General features: G+C 40.6%; 1 protein-coding gene and 1 long non-coding RNA gene across 5 annotated transcripts in view; one reads left to right on the top strand and one right to left on the bottom strand.

Moving 5' to 3' along the window:
* LGI1 (leucine rich glioma inactivated 1) overlaps positions 1 to 9,102 on the top strand; it is a 32,825-nt gene extending 23,723 nt beyond the window's left edge. For 3 of the 4 annotated variants that reach the window (XM_074373928.1, XM_010971204.3, XM_010971203.3), the window contains 4 exons: positions 2,122 to 2,193; positions 4,752 to 4,921; positions 5,196 to 5,360; positions 7,912 to 9,102. In XM_074373928.1, coding sequence (XP_074230029.1) covers positions 2,122 to 2,193; positions 4,752 to 4,921; positions 5,196 to 5,360; positions 7,912 to 8,747 — 1,243 coding nt within the window. In that variant the 3' untranslated portion in view covers positions 8,748 to 9,102. The remainder of the gene's footprint in view (positions 1 to 2,121; positions 2,194 to 4,751; positions 4,922 to 5,195; positions 5,361 to 7,911) is intronic. The other variant, XM_010971205.3, reaches the window with a different exon arrangement.
* Positions 1 to 18,236, bottom strand: part of LOC141579126 (uncharacterized) — a 173,993-nt gene that overhangs the window by 21,045 nt on the left and 134,712 nt on the right. The window lies entirely within an intron of this gene.

The raw sequence follows: 18,236 nt of genomic DNA, 5'->3' as shown, positions 1-18,236 counted from the left end.
AGATACTCAGATACAGCGCATTCCCACCCCCTAGAAAAACCTGCAGTCAAACTCATCGCCTCTTAACACCTCGGGTAGCCGAGGCCTAGAATTCTATTCTTTGGGCAGGAACTCTTAGATTCACCAGGTGCTTAAAAGAACCACGTGGGGCAGCAAGGAAAACATGGTGGCTCTTTCTGTGCAACCCTAGTGGCCCTAGTGATTCAGGACTTGACTCTTTCAACATCTCACTCCCACTGTCCTGTGATCCAGCCTCCTCCAAGCTCGTACCCCCTAGCCAGTTGCACTCTGTGCTGGTTTCTGGGGTAGGGATGTCCACTTTGGAGAAGTTAGCATGAGGACTTTAGGTCATGTTGGGCCAGCAAATCAACTGAGACACTTAACTGGAGAGTGACTCCAGTCTGGTCCAAGATAAAAGGAAATTTCTATTGGACCACCAGTGGGTGAAATGAATTATGGAGACGTTCTCTTGAATAATCTTCAGTAGCAGCACTTTGTTAATACTATCTATGTGGACAGTCACAGCAGTTCATTCATGTGGTCAGTTTTCTAAATGCTGTTTCTTGGGCCATGGCCACACAAAAGCTCTTCTCCTTCCTGCCCACCCCCCAGCTGCCCTTTATTGAGAGTGGTCCAGATGCCAGCTACTATCCTGAGTTCTCTCATTTACTTTATCTAACAATCTTATGAAATGAGGTATTATTCCCTCCACTTAAAAATGAAGAAGCTGAGTCGCAGAGAAGATACACAGCCAAAGTCACAGTGCCAGTAAATAGTGCAGTCAGGATTCAAACCGAGCTCAGAATGGCTCCAAAGCCGCGCCCCTCGCCCAAAATGGACTGTCATTGGGAATGGAACCTTCTGATTCAGTTCCCTTTCTTCCGTTCCAAGGTTCATTGAAAAAAGTTTTCTAATCTAGTGGGAATGTCTAAAACTCAGAAAAACAACATAATTAACTTAAAAATAGGTTTTAAAAGTCTTCCGAATGCTTGCACTTGAGAAATCGCATGTTAATTAGAGGAGGTGGAAAACATAGAAGACTTTTGAGAGTGTTTTGAATGGAATTTGAGAGAATTTTCAAGGGCTTTGGCGGCCGACAGCAAAGGCTCTTTTGTTCCCATTTTCGTTTTCGTTTTTAATGCTTTTGTGAAAATTAAAAACACTTCTAAGAAAAGTATGTAATATGTATATGTATAATACTGGTTAAAAATAGAAAATGATCAGTACCTAGTACCCTTCCCTGGCATACAGCGTCTGCTCCTTGTTATGTACACATTTCTGCAGTGTGGATATTTCCCTTTCCTTGATACTTTCAGGACTGTTTCCTACTCATGAACCTTGATTAGAATCATTCTAGTGAGACATGGAAGAACAAGTAAAAGAGAAGGGGAAAACAGTTCCTGTGACAATAGGGCGAGAACTGGAAGAAAGGGAAAGGAGATGATGATAGAGGACGGATGGAGGCATGGGTATTCATGAGGAAGCTGTCTTCTAAGGAGAAGTGAATAGAGCTAAAAGGGAAAAAAGGTAGAAAAAGGAGGTGTTTACTTTGGAAAGAGAGAAGATGTGCTGGAGGCGGGATGCATTAGACAGGCCCCCAAATTTGAGAGCTGTTGGTATCATCAGTTAGAGGTTGAGCTGCTCTGCGGAGCAAATTTGTGGGGAGAGGGAAGAGAAGGGCAGCCTGAGTGTGAAGGAAGAGAGCACGCTGAGACAGACACTAACCAATTTAGTTAGTCATCACTGGGAGACGTCTGCTAGATGGAACATCTGAGAGTGTGAATCTCATGTTCAGGGCTAAACAGAAAGGCTGATGCCCAGGCATCATTTTGTGACTGGTATTTGGGGGCTGGGGTGGGGCGGGTTGCTAGTTTGTTTGTTTAATACTATAATAATAAAGGGCCATAAATACTGAGTGGGCGTTGAAGCAAAGAGGCTAGGAATTGAAAATACAATAGCAGGAATCTGAGTCAAATCTTAGAAGGGGAAAAAAAAAGTACTACAAGTAATTTAGTAGTCTGGGAAGAACAAAAGAGACTTACAACTAAACTTTATTATAAAATACGTTTCTTTAGTTTATGACTACAGTTTACATCACTCTTTTTTTTTTTTTTTTTCCAGGAGCCTTGCAAACAACAATCTCCAGACTCTCCCAAAAGATATTTTCAAAGGCCTGGATTCTTTAACAAATGTGTAAGAGGACCTAAAACAATCACTGATTCATTAATTAACTTGCAGTAGTTAACAAAGAAGCCTGGTGTTGATTATGAAAATGTTTAATTGGCTTTAAATTAAACGAGAATTTTTAAATTTAAATTTTAAATTGTTTTAAATTTTAAATTTAGTTGGACTAATGTTTGCGTCTCCTATGGTATCTACCACTATATTATGAAAATACAGTCCCAAGCTTTCCTTTGATAAAGTGTGTGTGTGTCTGTATGGGAGAAAGTGATGACAGGGACTTGGAGAAGGGGGAGAGAGGAGGGCTAGATAGAAATTTCAAGATGCCTTTTTTTCACATAAGGTCCAGGAAATTGGGCTACAAAGGAAAACAAAGAAGTCTGGGAAACTGACAGAGTAAAGATGAAAGGTTACACTCATGGGTTGGTCAGTCAACAGAGAAATGGAGCAGGAAGTGGGGGAAGGAAAGAAGTTTGCCTTTTCTCTCCTTAGACTGAACAAAAACTCTAGGCTTAATCCCCAGGAATTTGGCTTAAGCCCCAGGAAGGGAATGAACTTAATTACTTTTGACCCTTTTTCAAACAAACGAGCTTTCAAACTTTGACTTTTAAGTCTCAGAGTGAAAGATCTTTGTAAGGAATTTGTCTATTTTGCAGTAAGCAAAGCAACTAATATATGTCTAACCCTCTCAAAAGCAATTTAGCTTCAATAAGTGCCTTCCAGAACATTAGAAAAGTATTTAAATGTCATAAGGTAGAATACAGGAACCAACAAAAAGGTATACGAAAACAGAGTTCTTATTATTCAGGTACTTCACTATAGAATATATATTCAAAACAACTTTTCTCTGATAACAAAAAAATTGAGTCAAGTATTTTCTCCTAAATCCAGTATTTATCTTCAAATCAGTAAGCTAATGAAAAACTTTCTTTGTTCCTTGTAGTATTCCCCCAGCCCTTCATCCATGCCTATTACCCCAGTTCCTGAAAGATGGTTTATTGCCAAGAGAGTGTCAGAATCAGGACACTTCCAAAGAGTCTCGGACAGACCACAGTTATCCACTCTGGTTCACCATAGCCCAGAAAAGTTGACACTCCTTATTCTGGGTCAGAGTATTCTTGGGATATGAGGTCAGTCCTGGGAATGTCTTGGAAGTTAGATGATATCATTGTAGATATTGGGGATACAGCTTATTTGGGGACCCTCTGGCCCAACCTTGTGTCAGCCAGTACCCCACACTAGCAAAAGAAAAACACTTGAAATTGGCTCAGTTTCTCCAGGGAATCCCACAATGGCTTTGGCTGACATGCCCAATTCAAGAATTATCTGAGTGCAAGGATTCATGCCAACTTGCCTTCTAAGTGGATTTGCTGGTCTTCTTGAATGTATCCTATAAAACACATTTTTAAATGCTTCAACATTAAAAACTGATTCATGTGTTCTGTGAAAAGGAGGCAATACCTATTTTAGGAATTCTCTGTGACCAAGAACGGTTTTAGGAAAGAGAGTTTCTGAACAGAAACAATGCAAATAAACAGAACTTGGTGAGTTGGGATCATATGTGGAAATTTAAACTATGCTGCACAGTTTATTAGGGACATGAGCTATTGTATGTCTGCGTTAATTCGGCTGTGTCGAAGTCACTTCCTATTAAAACTGAATTTGTAGACCATGGAATAGGATCAGGATTAATTACATCTGTGAGGAAGAAGAAAAGCAAATAGCTCACTCAGTTTAATTAAATATGGTACAACAATCACAACATTCTGACTTCTAGACCTGCATTTTCCAATAATAATAGCCACACATGTGGTCACAGAACACTTGAAATGTGTTCCTAGTGTAACTGAGGAACTGAATTTTAAATCCTACTTAATTTTTTAAAACATTAAGTGAAAAACTAAATTTAAATTTAAAACCTGATTCTCTGTTCAACCATTGGAAAACTTTTAAGGATGTTTGGAACAACTTGGGGAACAACAACATGAATCTTTTTTTTTTTCAACTGTAAATTTTATCAAATCTAAATACAAATCAGGAATTTCTGCTGAAATGTTATTGTCCAAATTGAGACATATTGTAAGTATAAAATACATTTTAGACTTCAAAGACCTTAGTATAAAAAGAGAATGTAAAATATCTGATTAGTAATTTTCATATTGGCTACATGTCAAAATGATAAAATTATGTATTGGGTTACATAATATAAGCTATAAAAATAAATTCACCTGTTTCTTTTTACTTTTTTAATGTGTCTGTAGGAAACTCTAAATTATATATGTGGTTCACATTATATTTTTGTGGGCAGCACAGCTCTAGACTGAGGTACGTTTGAATCCAAAACACATGAGGTTCCATTATGAGTTTCCATTGACTGGAGGAGCCAACAAGAGTGCACTGCGCTAATTCTCTGAGCCCAAAGAGAACGGTCAGTCAGGTTCAAGGTGGAATGTGGGGCATGATATAAAGCTAGGTGAGGCCATTCTGCCCATGTTAATTGCTGAAGTAAAAGTCATGCCTGTGAAGGAAGGATCCTCGTATATCAAAAGCAGCTGAAGTTTGTCTTTCAGGGACCTGAGAGGTAATTCATTTAATTGCGACTGTAAACTGAAGTGGCTAGTGGAATGGCTTGGCCACACCAATGCAACTGTTGAGGACATCTATTGTGAAGGCCCCCCCGAATACAAGAAGCGCAAAATCAACAGTCTCTCCCCCAAGGATTTTGATTGCATCATTACAGGTAACGTATTCCAAGTCATTCCACCTCAAAAAATTAAAATAAGGGCTACTTTTTTGCACATGCAAGAACCGATATTTTTTATATCTTAAAAACTAACTGAACAATTCAACTTTAAAAATATTATGAACCATTAAAATTTCTCATGTTTAAAAGCAAAGTATAATTGCCATTTCACTGTTTCTCTAGAATAAATGTATTTCTTATGGACATTTGAGATCTGGCCAAGGAATGAGGCATGAGCACAGTTACTTATCATCATTTTCCATTTTTGCAGAATTTGCAAAGTCTCAAGACCTGCCTTATCAATCACTGTCCATAGACACTTTTTCTTATATGAATGATGAGTATGTAGTCATCGCTCAGCCTTTTACTGGAAAGTGCATTTTCCTTGAATGGGACCATGTAGAAAAGACCTTCCGGAATTATGATAACATTACAGGTAAGAAAAGCCTGATCGTATTTTGAGTGGAAAGTTAAGCTACTTGGGCCAAGGGAAAAGGAATCTTTTCCAGTAGGAAAAGAAGAGTAATATTGGGGAATGCTTTAGACAGAGTCATCTGAATCCCAATTCTACAATTTACTGAGTACCTGGGATTGTTCCCTAAACCTTAATTTCCTCACTTGTAAAATGGGAATAATAATACCTAACTTGCAGGGTTATTAGTAAATAATGAGATCACACATTTAAGAAACTTAGCATAGGACCTAGCTTAGTAAATATGCAATAGAAGGTGGGTTGTTTTTCTTCGAAGAAGAAGTATTGGATTAGGAACTATGAGTTCTAATCTAGGTTCAGCTACAAGCTAAGAGGTCAAGCCACTCACCCTCACTGGGCCCCTGCTTTCCTTAACTATAAAGTAAGAAAGAAAGTTATTTTAGATCAATGAGTCTCAAACTTTTTTGCAAAAACATTACTTTTGCAAAATGTATCCCTTGTGACATAAAGGGTTTTGTGGTCCAATAAACTTGTGAACCATATCTCCCTCTTAGAGATTCATCATAATACATATTAGAGGCCCTGAGCCATCTTGCCGTGAGGAAACAAACCACTTTCTAGTATTTTTTGCATTTAATTTTACCATGGAAATCTTCTTTTTTTTCCCATGAAAACTTTTACTTAGGTGATATCTTAAGTTCCTTCTCATTTCAACAACTTTTAAATGTTTAAATCACAAATTATAACCTCTGAAATACCTTTATATCATCTTTAGCTTCTAAATACCTTTAAATCTGCTCCTAAGAGCACTCACACATCCCCATAAAAGGTCACCCATTAGACAAAGCTGGGACGGTTAAATTTGGATTTAGTTGGTGGTTATCAGCCCCATCGTTCAAAGGATCCAGACAGGTTTGGGAGACAGAGGTGCCCAGATGAAGGAATCTCCTACAAACTGCGGCCCTCCCAGAATCCTCTTTCCTTTTCCAGGGGGAAGGCTGTGTTCCCCCTTCTCCCTAAGCCCCACCAGTTTTCCAGTGGATTGCAGCAGGGCTTTGTGCAATCTACACCAGGCTCTTCTTATGTGTGTACAGTCTGTCAATTGCTTTGAATGAATCTTTAGATGAGTACTTGAAAGAAAAAATGAATCATATATTTGCAGACTTTCATAGGGCATCATCTAGTCTAGGATGACAAATATATGTTACACAGACAGTCACTATCCCCTCCCTCACCCCAGACAGACATCGCTAATCTATCATGGTGTTCTTCCTTGCAGAGAACAGAATCTTCCTCAACACAGTTCTCTAGGCAGTCACAATCAATCAGTCAATCAATACTGCTTCCTGGCTGATAACTAGTGGTCATCTCTGATCTAGTACCAACCCTCAGTGCACAGAAGAGAACGCTGAAACCCAAAGAAGTTAAATGATTTTCCCAAGGTCACAGAATCAGCTGAGCCCTGAAAAGGGTCACAAATAAGATAATGCCTGTGGATAGAGCCAATTAATAGAAGGAGTTAATGCAGAACTCACTGCCTTGGAGCCTTTAAAGCTGCTGTCAGAAGACATGGGGTCAGATTTGCCCTGCTCTCTCTACATTTCCTAGAGCCAAGCTCCCTATAGGAGATCAGAATCTATTGGTAAATGTTGAACACTTACCAAAGGATGCCCAGCTAGGCCACTGACAGACCCCCTCATATTGTCTTCCAAGATTTCCCAAAGTGACTTTCACGAGCAATACCCACAACGGGTACCCCTCTTTCACTTTTCTCATGGGTGCCTCTTCCTTGTCTTCTGCCACCAGTGACCTAAAGCTTCAGAAAAATCACAAGTAGTGTCTCTTTCCTATCTCAGGGGAAAGTCAGTTTATTCTAGAGCAAGAAGCAGTTCATACCTAGAGCAAACCAGTAACAAGTCGAGGCTGGACTGCCCCAGCTACCACTCAGGACTTTATGGGGTTGTTCTAGAACTTCGTGAAATCCTAATCTAAGCTGGAAGCTCTGGAACAGCTAACTCCTCATGCCAGATTGAGTTAAGAGCATAGAGAGGCTGGTAGGCTTGGGTTTGAATCTCAACCCTGCCTCCTCCCAGCAGCACCAAACCTCCTTGAGCTTCATTCTGCTCAACTGAAAAAGGGAGGGTGATAATATTTAGCCCTTAAGGTTGTTGAGAAGTTTTATGAGATGATTTGGCAAAGCACATAGTAAGTGCTCAATAAACGGCAATGCTCACTGGAATTACTATGATTAACTCATTATGTGTTAGGGAAAGCAATGCTTTCCTTCCTTACGAAGTGAGAGAAAACTCAGGCTGCGGCCGTGTGCCCTGAACACCTAGTGCAGGTTGGATGTGATGTGACAACTCAGTTGTTGGTAACAAGGTGCCATGAGGCACAAGGCACAGAAAGATCCTGTTGCCATTGGACCTTGGAAATTGGCCTTGCCTAATTAACCAGGCTGATTTTGGTGGCAGTTGCATGGCCTCAGCCTGTGGGTTTACATGCTCCAAAAGAAGATGGCTGTCCACCTAATCTCTCCTTTGTCTTTTCCCAGGCACGTCCACTGTAGTGTGCAAGCCTATAGTCATTGAAACTCAGCTCTATGTTATTGTGGCCCAGCTGTTTGGCGGCTCTCACATCTATAAGCGAGACAGTTTTGCAAATAAATTCATAAAAATCCAGGACATTGAAATTCTCAAAATCCGAAAACCTAATGATATTGAAACATTCAAGATTGAAAACAACTGGTACTTTGTTGTTGCTGACAGTTCAAAAGCTGGTTTTACTACCATTTATAAATGGAATGGAAATGGATTCTACTCCCATCAATCCTTACATGCGTGGTACAGGGATACTGATGTGGAATACTTAGAAATAGCCAGAACACCTCAGGCACTCAGAACGCCTCATTTAATCCTGTCCAGTAGTTCCCAGCGTCCTGTAATTTATCAGTGGAACAAAGCAATACAATTATTCACTAATCAAACTGACATCCCTAACATGGAGGATGTGTATGCCGTTAAGCACTTCTCAGTGAAAGGTGATGTGTACATTTGCTTGACAAGATTCATTGGTGATTCTAAAGTAATGAAATGGGGAGGCTCCTCATTTCAGGATATTCAAAGGATGCCTTCGCGAGGATCCATGGTGTTCCAGCCTCTTCAGATAAATAACTATCAATATGCAATTCTCGGAAGTGATTATTCCTTTACTCAAGTGTATAACTGGGATGCAGAGAAAGCCAAATTTGTGAAATTTCAGGAATTAAATGTTCAGGCACCAAGATCATTCACACACGTGTCCATTAATAAGCGCAATTTTCTTTTTGCTTCCAGTTTTAAGGGAAACACACAGATTTACAAACATGTCATAGTTGACTTAAGCGCATGACACACCAAATTCTCTGGCTGCCATCAGAAACTTTCTACAGTACATGATCCGGATGAACTCAATGCATGATGACTCTTCTTATCACACTTGCAAAGGAATGCCTTTCAAACATTGAGACTGCTAGAACCAAGCACTACCAGTATCTCCATCCTTAACCGTCCAGTCCAGTGGTGTGGGAAGTTACCTTTTATAAGACAAAATTGAATTGTGTAACTGTTCTTTGCAGTAAAGATGTGTAAATAAGTGTTTAATGGTATCTGTTACTCCAAAAAAGAAATATTAATATGTACTTTTCCATTTATTTATTCATGTGTTCAGAAACAACTGCCAAATAAAATGTTTACATTTTCTTTCATATCCCAAAGGTAATTATTTACAGGAGTTATTTTATTCTTGGTGATGATATGTTGAGGAAATAGTTTTATATAATAGGGTTGTATTTGGATCAAGAATGTGTGGTGTGAATAATGAGTGAAGTGAACACTGATATTGATTACCCATCATTTATTAACAGGTTGATCAGCTGATTTTGAACATTCAAAGGGCATGGCTCTTAGGAACACTTTGAGGTGAACTGGTGACAGATTAAAAGAAGGGAAGAGAAATTTTCCTATTACAAGAAGGCTAATTTAAAATAAAGAACAGTTAAGCCCATCCTTTCCTATCTGATAGCTTCAGCTGAAAACTTCATTCAGACAACTTGTAGAAGAAGCTAAAGTCAAGATTTTGGATTTTAAAAACCCTATTCAGGGACTTTCTAAATGTCTGACTCTAGAATTCTCTGACAGCTGATAGAAATTGTAACCTTAAAGCACTTCCTCAAATGTATCTGAGATGAAGGCCTCTTCTCTGATCAAGGATGCTTCGCTTCTAGATAGCAGTTCTGACATGTTACTGACATGCTGCTGAGTGCCCAGCGGGCTCACATCTGATGTCTTAAATCTCTGACCCTGGATCACATGGTAGTTAGCACTTAGCACAATGCCTGTGATGGAGCAGGCTCTCAAAAACTGCTTTTGAAGATGCGTATGTGTCCTCCTGTTACAAACTTAATAATAAACTTCATGAGGTCCATTATCTAATCAGTCCTATTTATTGAGTACCTGTTAAGAACGAGGTATCGTTCCTCTGATTTGGGGAGGAAAACTAAGGAAGAATAGGGCGTGGTCCTTGACCTGTGGGGCCTTAGAAGTCTAATAGGGGGGACTGGACACAAAAAATGACAGTGTAAGCAGTGAGTGCCAAATATCACCTGAACATTCCTATTTTAAGTATCATGGGAGTATCAAAGATGACTTCCTGGAAGAAGTGGTCCTTGTTTGAACTTAAAGGGAAGATGTGATTTCAAAAGGGGATCATGGTAGAGAAGATATTCTTGGCACGATTTGGTTCTGTGTGCTGCCTTCAAGGAGGGGATTAGAGCTTCCTCCAGCTCATTGCTCCAAAGACACTCTTGCCAAATCACTACAGGGTGGGAGCAGGTGGGACAGACAGCAACCCAACTGGCAGCACATATCTGGCGAACCTGAGGCATCAAAGGTACACCCAATAGCTTCATGGTCTCTGGAAAGCAACACCTTGGGGAGTTATGCAGAGGAACCAGATTCCTTTACCACATGGGGAAGGTATTAACTCCTACATCAGGATTATGGGGGACAAGAAGACTACTTGACCACTCATGATCCTGCATGTGGGGAGAACTGGCCTTTGAATGTCTGACTTTCTTTCTTCCCTTTTCCTATAAGCAGCATATATGTGTTGGAGAACATCTGCTTGGTACAGATTGCATTTAAGTCCAGCCCTGCCATGTACTGGCTTTGTCCACAGGCAAGTTACATAACCTCTCTGAGCCTCAGTTTCTTCATCAGGAAAGGGACAGTAATGCCTACTCCAAGGACAGTAGAAGGATTAAATGAGACAATGCACCTTTGGTGGATTGAATTTTCCGAATATGGCCACAATATCTCCCACACTACGTGCTCTATGAGAACCTGTCCTCACCCCATCAAGAGAAAGCACTTAATTTCTCAGCCTTCAATCCGGATGGGCTTGTAATCACAATAGAATGTGGTGGAAATGATGCAGTTTGACTTTTGAGGCTAAGTCATAAACAAGATGAAGCTTCTGCCTTGTGAAACTGGGACAATCACTTTTGGAGGCCTGAGCTGCTACACAGAAAGTCCTACCAGCCTGAGGCCACCACTCAGAGGAAGCCCAAACTTGGATCAACAGCCCGAGCTGAGGTCCCAGCCAACAGCCACATCAACCACCAGTCCTGTGAGTGAAGATGCCTCCAGGTGACTCCAGCCCACGGCAGTCAAGCCACCACCAGCCATCAATCTTCCCAACTGAGGCTCCGGACATTGTGGAGCAGAGACAAGCCATCCCTATGATGCCCTGTCCGAATTCCTGACCCATAGAACCTATGAGCACAATAAAATGATTGTCTTAAAAGGCCAAGTTTTGGGGTGATTTGTTACACCGACGCAGTGATCAGAATAATATACGAAGTGCTTAACACAGAACTAGCACACATTAGCACTCACCAAGTGCTGGCTGTTACTAATGGGCTCCACGCCCAGAAAATTACATGTTTTGGGGCCATGTTCTACCTTATTGCCTTAATGTAATTCACCGTTACTTCATTTTTAAAGGATATCGCCTGTTTTCAATAGGTTAACAGTGTTCCTACTCTGTGCCAGCTGGGCAGTCTGCTGACTTCAGGGATGCAGAGATTATGGGTCTAGATTCTGTCCCGTTTTCATGCAGGCATTGAATATTTAAGTTAACAAACCAACTATCTAATTTACTTTGAACCTGAGACTCAAGAGATGTGAAGTGAGTTGGATGAGGCGGGATAAAATCCAAGCTTTCTGACACTCAGCCCAGTCCTTTCTCCATCACGTGGTGCTGCCTTTCAAAATCTCACCCTCCAGTTGGAACCTGGGATTGCAGATGGGGAGAGAGGTGAGGAGTGAGGAGGCTGACCAAGAAAGTAAATTCAAGAAAGGCTGGAAAAGAGGACATAACGATAGGGTCCACTTTTGCGGGAACTGACCAGCCTTTTCTGAGAGTTGCCCTCTCTCCCTGTACCCTGCATCTACTCTACACTATGCCACTCAGCCCCCTTTCGAGCTATAAATGATTAGACCTGAAGTGAACCCCCAATCCACGTGTTCAACCCAGAAGCTGCGCTGGGCTCAGCCTGAGCCAATCCATTCTCCCTCCTGGATATTTGGGATCAGGACAGCAGAGGCTGGGCCAATTATTCAGAGTCACCATACTTGTAAGGTGATAATCCTAAATCAGGTTGCCTCAAAGCAATGGGAATTACTGAAAGAGTGCCCTCAGTTAAGGGAGAGAGAGCAGCATAGAGTAGGGGAAGATGCTGTGCAAAGATATCCTTTCAGGAGAAGTCCAACTTTGGCGTGACCCCACAGGGATCTCTAGGGCACGAATCGTACCACAGAGTGTTCCTGCTTGCAGCAAGGGTGGTGAACACTTCTATGCTTCATATGATCAGTCATTGACTAAAGAGCATGGGGCATAACCTCTCAGGTATCTCCAGCTGAGAAGGTTCCAGATGGCTAAGGGCAATCCTCCAGAGAAGGGTACCAACATGAGCTGTCATTAATCAACACCCACGCTGCAGGATGGATGCACCAACCCAGCAAAGGGCATCAGGGTGGGCAACTGAAGCATACTCTACAGCGATGGTGACTGAGGTGCTGCTGCATTCTGGAACAGCCATGATGGTCCACATACCAGGAGAGCAGAGAAGTCTGGTCCAAAAGACAGTGAAGCAGAAACTCCAAAAGAAGCAGAGGTGAGAAACTACATAGTCTAAAGGGGAGAGGGAGGGAGAGAAAAGAGAGGGAGGGAAGAAGAGAGACAAGGTGTAAGAAAAGGGACCAAGAGGGAGGGGAAGAGGGAGAGTAAAAAGGAGGGGAGGAGGGAGAGTGGGAAGATGACTGGGAAGCATGGTGTCCCAGGTTGGGTCACCTGAGAACCAGACTCTTAGAAGTGGAAGTACATTTATTAGGTAGCACCTTTGAGATCAACACCTGCAGAGGAGAAGGAATTAGAATCTGGCAAAGAGAGCAGCTGAACTGTGAGGCGGTTCTAATAAAAGCAATCCAGGCCCAGGAAGACCTACAATGGCCCTACAAAGTCCTGAAGGTGAAGTTCAAATTTGGCCCACTTCTCCTTCCACTAAAGCATCCACTTCAACCACCCACCTATCTTCCACACAACTGCCAGTCCCTGTCCACCTAAGCACTTACATGCAGAGAGAATGTTGTGTAAAAAATAGCTCTTCAAAGTTCTGTCTGGCTTTTGTGCTCATAAAAAGCCAGATATTCCTGAATGATAAAATGAAGCAATTCTCCCACGTCTCTGTCAGCAGTCATATTAAGTGATATGTGTCATTATTTTTTAAGTATATTATGTTGTTTGTTTGTTTGTTTTTTCTGAAGGAAGACAGAATCAAGTTCAAGAGGGGTTTATTATATTGAGTCTATGTGACTTTGGCCAAGTTTCCTCAGTTAGTGAGAAGTCATTCTCCACTACTCGTGGTCCAGTGAGGAAAAGCATAAGCCCTCTTCCTGTCTCCAAACCCTGTCCGCTCTCACTGGGTGTATCAGAATTATCCATGGGGATATTTCCAAATACACATGACCATTCATTTATTCACCCCAAGTTCTGATCCCTGAGGAGGTATAGTGGTTAGGATTCTTTTGGTTGTCAGTTGCTGAAATCCAGCTGAACTAGTTTAAACATAAAAATGCATCTAGCTTCAGAAATAACTGGACCAGATATTCAGATGCTATTTTCATAAATCTGTCTTTCTCTGACTCTTGGTTCTATTTTCCTCGATGTTGACTTCTTCCTAAGTCAGTCCTTTCATGGTGGAGAGACTCCCACCAGCGGCTCCAACACTGTGTCTTGCCAGTTGAGGCGTGCCCTTTAGCAAGACCTCTTTCTCAGTAGTTCTAGCAAAAGTGGGGGCTGGTGTTCATTGGCCCAGTGCCCATGCCTGAAGTAATGGCTTCAGCTAAAGACAGAGTGCCCAGATTGGCCAAGCTTGGGCCACGTGCCACCCTAGAATCCACAGGTGAGAACCACAGGGAATGAGAGTGAAGTAAGGGTGCTTCCCTAAAGTAAAATTAAAGTGCTATTAGAAAGAAGGAAAGGATGCCAGACAGGCAAAACAACAAAAGTCATCAGCAGGAGGTGTGCTCTCTACTGAGAACCTCTACATAGAGATACAGAGTTTCCAGAGGAGAGGCCACACCCTCAGATGTGTCTAGAATCCCTTCACTAAAAGGTTTCAGGGAGCCCTTCTTATTTTGTGAAACTTGACAAAATATAACCTCCCATCTTTGTCTATTATTCGTGGAGATTCATTGTTACAATTTCTCTATACATTTTAAATGGTGTTCTCTTAAATACTCTGTTTTAAAATATTTAAGCTGATACCCTTTGTTTCAAAATGGTGTTTTCCCAAGTGAAGTTAAGCTGTCAATTCTGATCCAGTGGCCATGCATGCTTGGGGGATGAGACCAAGTGTTCCTCGATCACCTTCTGTTCTCCTGGATACGCTACCATTTCGGATCAATCCCCATCTGGCAAGGGAAGCCATCTCCTTGCTTGAATCACCTGGAGGTTGGCTTTGCAGATGAAAATCTTAGAAGTTCCTTGGTGGTCCAGGACTTTCCCTGTCTAAGCTTTCCCACAGGTATCTAGTCATTTATTAGTTGTAAGTTATCATGAGCCAGTCTTGGCAGAGAGCAGAACATACAGCACTGACTTCTGTTAATAATGGTTCCCCAATTGGAGTGTCCCCCAGAATCACCCAGAAAGCCAATTAACTATACAGATTCTGAGACCTTCACCTCAAATTCACTGACACTAAATCTTCAAAGAATGGGACCCAGGAATTTTTATTTTTAAACATCCCTTAGGTGATTCTGAGTTGATAGCCCATTACCAGTCCCCACTAACTGGGATTGGGGGCCCTGCTCTAAATAACCACATTGGGCTGATCAGTGGCTTGTCAAGAGCCCTAAACCTATGGTCACAATAGTTGGCCTTTAAAAACTCTGTAACATGCTGGCCTTAAATATTACCCTGGGTAAGACATTTAAGTTTCTTTCAGCTTCAATTTCTCTAACTTATTGGAACTGGATCTGGTCATCCTAAAGGTCCTTCCAGCTCTGAAGATTCTGTAACTCTCTGTTATAATGGGAAAAAAATTAGCTTGGAAGTTTAGAGATCTTGGCCCAGTGTCATCACCTTTATTGTTTTGTGACCTTCAGGAGTCATTTTCATTCTCTGGGCCACAATTTCCTTTTTTTAAAAGATGAGTTAATTGGAGTATATGAGTTCTTTATTTTTATAATTTAAAATAGCCCTAAGATAACAATTAAGCCTTAGATACTGCTTTAGAATAATCTGTTGAGATGTACAGTATGAACAAGCTGAGGATGATCACAGTTTCCTGTTGATCTGGATTTGCTGGGTTGAGGATCTGCAAGCAGCATTTGGTATGTTCGTGTTTAATGGATATGACATTTCACTGAGCCAAATGGGAATGGAGTATTTTTAGCACAGAATTCATCAAGGTTTAGTAAAGAGGGCTTGTTCTCTGAATGGAGTGTGAAAAAGCAGAGACGCTATTTTTAAAACCAAACATAAAGGCTCCTTCCTCTCCACTATCACAAAATGGTCATATGTGCACTTGTTTTCACCACAAAGCTTCAAGAACATACTCCTTTCTGTGTCTCCTATAAGGCAATATTCCATCTAGCACAATAACTGTGCTGGCTCACACACATTCCTCCTGTATGGTCATTGCCTGTGAACTTATGTTAAATAGGCTAAAAACACAGTTAATCACCGAAGGCAATAATAATAGCTCCCACCTATTGAGCATTTACTATGTGCAGGACACATGCTGAATGTTTTACGCATATTTAAGTCATTCAAACCTTGTGACAATACTCCTACCATCACTATATTCTAGAGAAGGGACTGAAGTTCAGAGAGGTTCAGAAGTCTGCCTAAGGCATGTAGCTAGTAAATAGCAGAGCTAGGATTCAAATCCAGGTCTGTCTTTCACAGATACAGAAAATAAACTTGTGTTTACCAAAGGGGAGAGGGAAGCAGGGAGGGGAAAATGAGGGGTATGGGATTGAGAGATACAAACTACTATGTATAAAATAGATAAGTAACAATGATGTACTATATAGCACAGGGAATTATAGCCATTATCTTGTAATAATGTATAATGCAAAAATCTGCAAAAATACTAAATCAGTATTCTATATATACTTGAAACTAACACAATATTGTAAATCAACCATACTTCGTTTTTAAAAAATCTAGGTTTGTCTGAAATCAGAGCCCTAGTGATTGACAACTAAATTGCATCAATTTTATCAGTCAGGATAGGCTGGGGTATATGGTAACCCTTTGGTAGAGCTCAAATATTACTGGCTTAAAATAATAAAGCCTTCTTTTTTATTCATGCAACTGAGAGCACTGTTCCAAGTCACCATAATCTTCATATACTGATGCATAAATTGATGGAATAGCCACTATATGAGACATTCCTATGTAACTTTATCAGAGGGGAAAAGAGCTGTGACAAAGCATGCACTGGCTGCTACCATTGTTTTCATTAAAATTTTTTAATTTGATTTTTAAAAAGTATTTTCATATGAACCACAATAAACCTCCTGGAAGAAAACATAGGCAAAACATTCTCTACATAAATCTTAGCAATGTTCTCCTAGGGCAGTCTACACAAGCAATAGAAATAAAATAAAAAATAAACAAATGGGACCTAAACTTATAAAGCTTTTGCACAGCAAAGGAAACCATAAGCAAAACAAAACGACAACCTACAGAATGGGAGAAAATATTTGCAAATGATGTGACTGACAAAGGTTTAATTTCCAGAATATATAAACAGCTTGTACAACTAAATAGCAACAACAACAAAAACAACCCAACCCAAAAATGGGCAGAAGACCTAAACAAACAATTCTCCAATGAAGACATATAAATGGCCAATAGGTACATGAAAAAATGCTCAATATTGCTAATCATCAGAGAAATGCAAATCAAAACTACAATGAGGTAGCACCTCACACCAGTCAGAATGGCCATCATTCAAAAGTCCACAAACGATAAATGCTGGAGAGGGTGTGGAGAAAAGAGACCCTTCCTACACTGTTGGTGGGAATGTAGTTTGGTGCAGTCATTATGGAAAACAGTATGGAGATTTCTCAAAAGACTAAAAATAGACTTACCATATGATCTAGCAATCCCACTTCTGGGCATATATCCAGAAGGAACTCTAATTCAAAAATATGCATGCACCCCAATGTTCATAGCAGCATTATTTACAATACCCAAGACATGGAAACAACCTAAATGTCCATCGACAGATGTCTAGATAAAGAAGAAGTGGTATATTTATACAATGGAATACTACTCAGCCATAAAAAATAATAAAATAATGCCATTTGCAGCAACACAGATGGACCTAGAGATCATCATTCCAAGTGAAGTAAGCCAGAAAGAGAAAGAAAAATACCATATAATATCACTCATATGTGGAATCTTAAAAAAAAAGAAAAGAAAAAAAGAGGACACTAATGAACTCATCTACAAAACAGAAACAGATTTGCAGACATAGTAAATAATCTTATGGTTATTGGGGGAAAGGGTGTGGAAAGGGATAAATTTGGCAGTTTGAGATTTGCAAATGTTGGCGACTATTTATCAAAGTAGATTGAAAAAACAAATTTCTTCTGTACAGCACAGGGAACTGTATTCAATATCTGGTAATGATCTTTAATGAAGAGGAATATGAAAATGAAAAAAAATTACTTTCATATAATACTTGGATAACTTTTTTAAAGGAAAGTTTTCCCCAAAATGGAGATTAAAGGGGACTCAGTTTCCTTCCCTCCCCACCCCACCCCAGCCACCTCTTAGCGATGTCACTGTTAGTTTAATAAGGATTTCGCTTTCTTGTCTTCTTAATCTAAGGCCAGTATGCCCTGTAATCATCAATGATATGAGTCAGATGTTCGTGCTTACAGTATTTACCCTGGTGTGGGGGCAGAGTGCAGGCCACTTTTAAATACACCTATCTGCTAAAACGCCCTTCTGTGGCAAACAGAAAAGGCTACGTGGTAGGTGGATCCTCCCAGAAGCACATCCCAGATACTGCGCTGCCGGCCTGCATTAGTGTGCTGGGAAGGGTCAGAGGGGCCAGCCCAAGACTCTGAAGAAGCCTACATTATAAAGTAATATTTGACCTGTATTGCTGATCCCTGATCACCCAGCACATTGGGGTATCTAAACCTAGTCTGCTTTATCTCCAGGATACCCAGTTTTACCTCCATCAGCATCTTTCCAAATCTTTTCCCCTTTGCTTTCTGTTTAAAGGGTCAACCTTGTGCTGATATTTGAAAT

The sequence above is a fragment of the Camelus bactrianus genome, chromosome 11 (genome assembly GCF_048773025.1).
Source record: "Camelus bactrianus isolate YW-2024 breed Bactrian camel chromosome 11, ASM4877302v1, whole genome shotgun sequence".
Lineage (NCBI taxonomy): Eukaryota > Metazoa > Chordata > Mammalia > Artiodactyla > Camelidae > Camelus > Camelus bactrianus.
The sequence above is the reverse complement of the archived record's forward strand: the minus strand, read 5'-3'. Positions and strand labels throughout refer to the sequence as shown.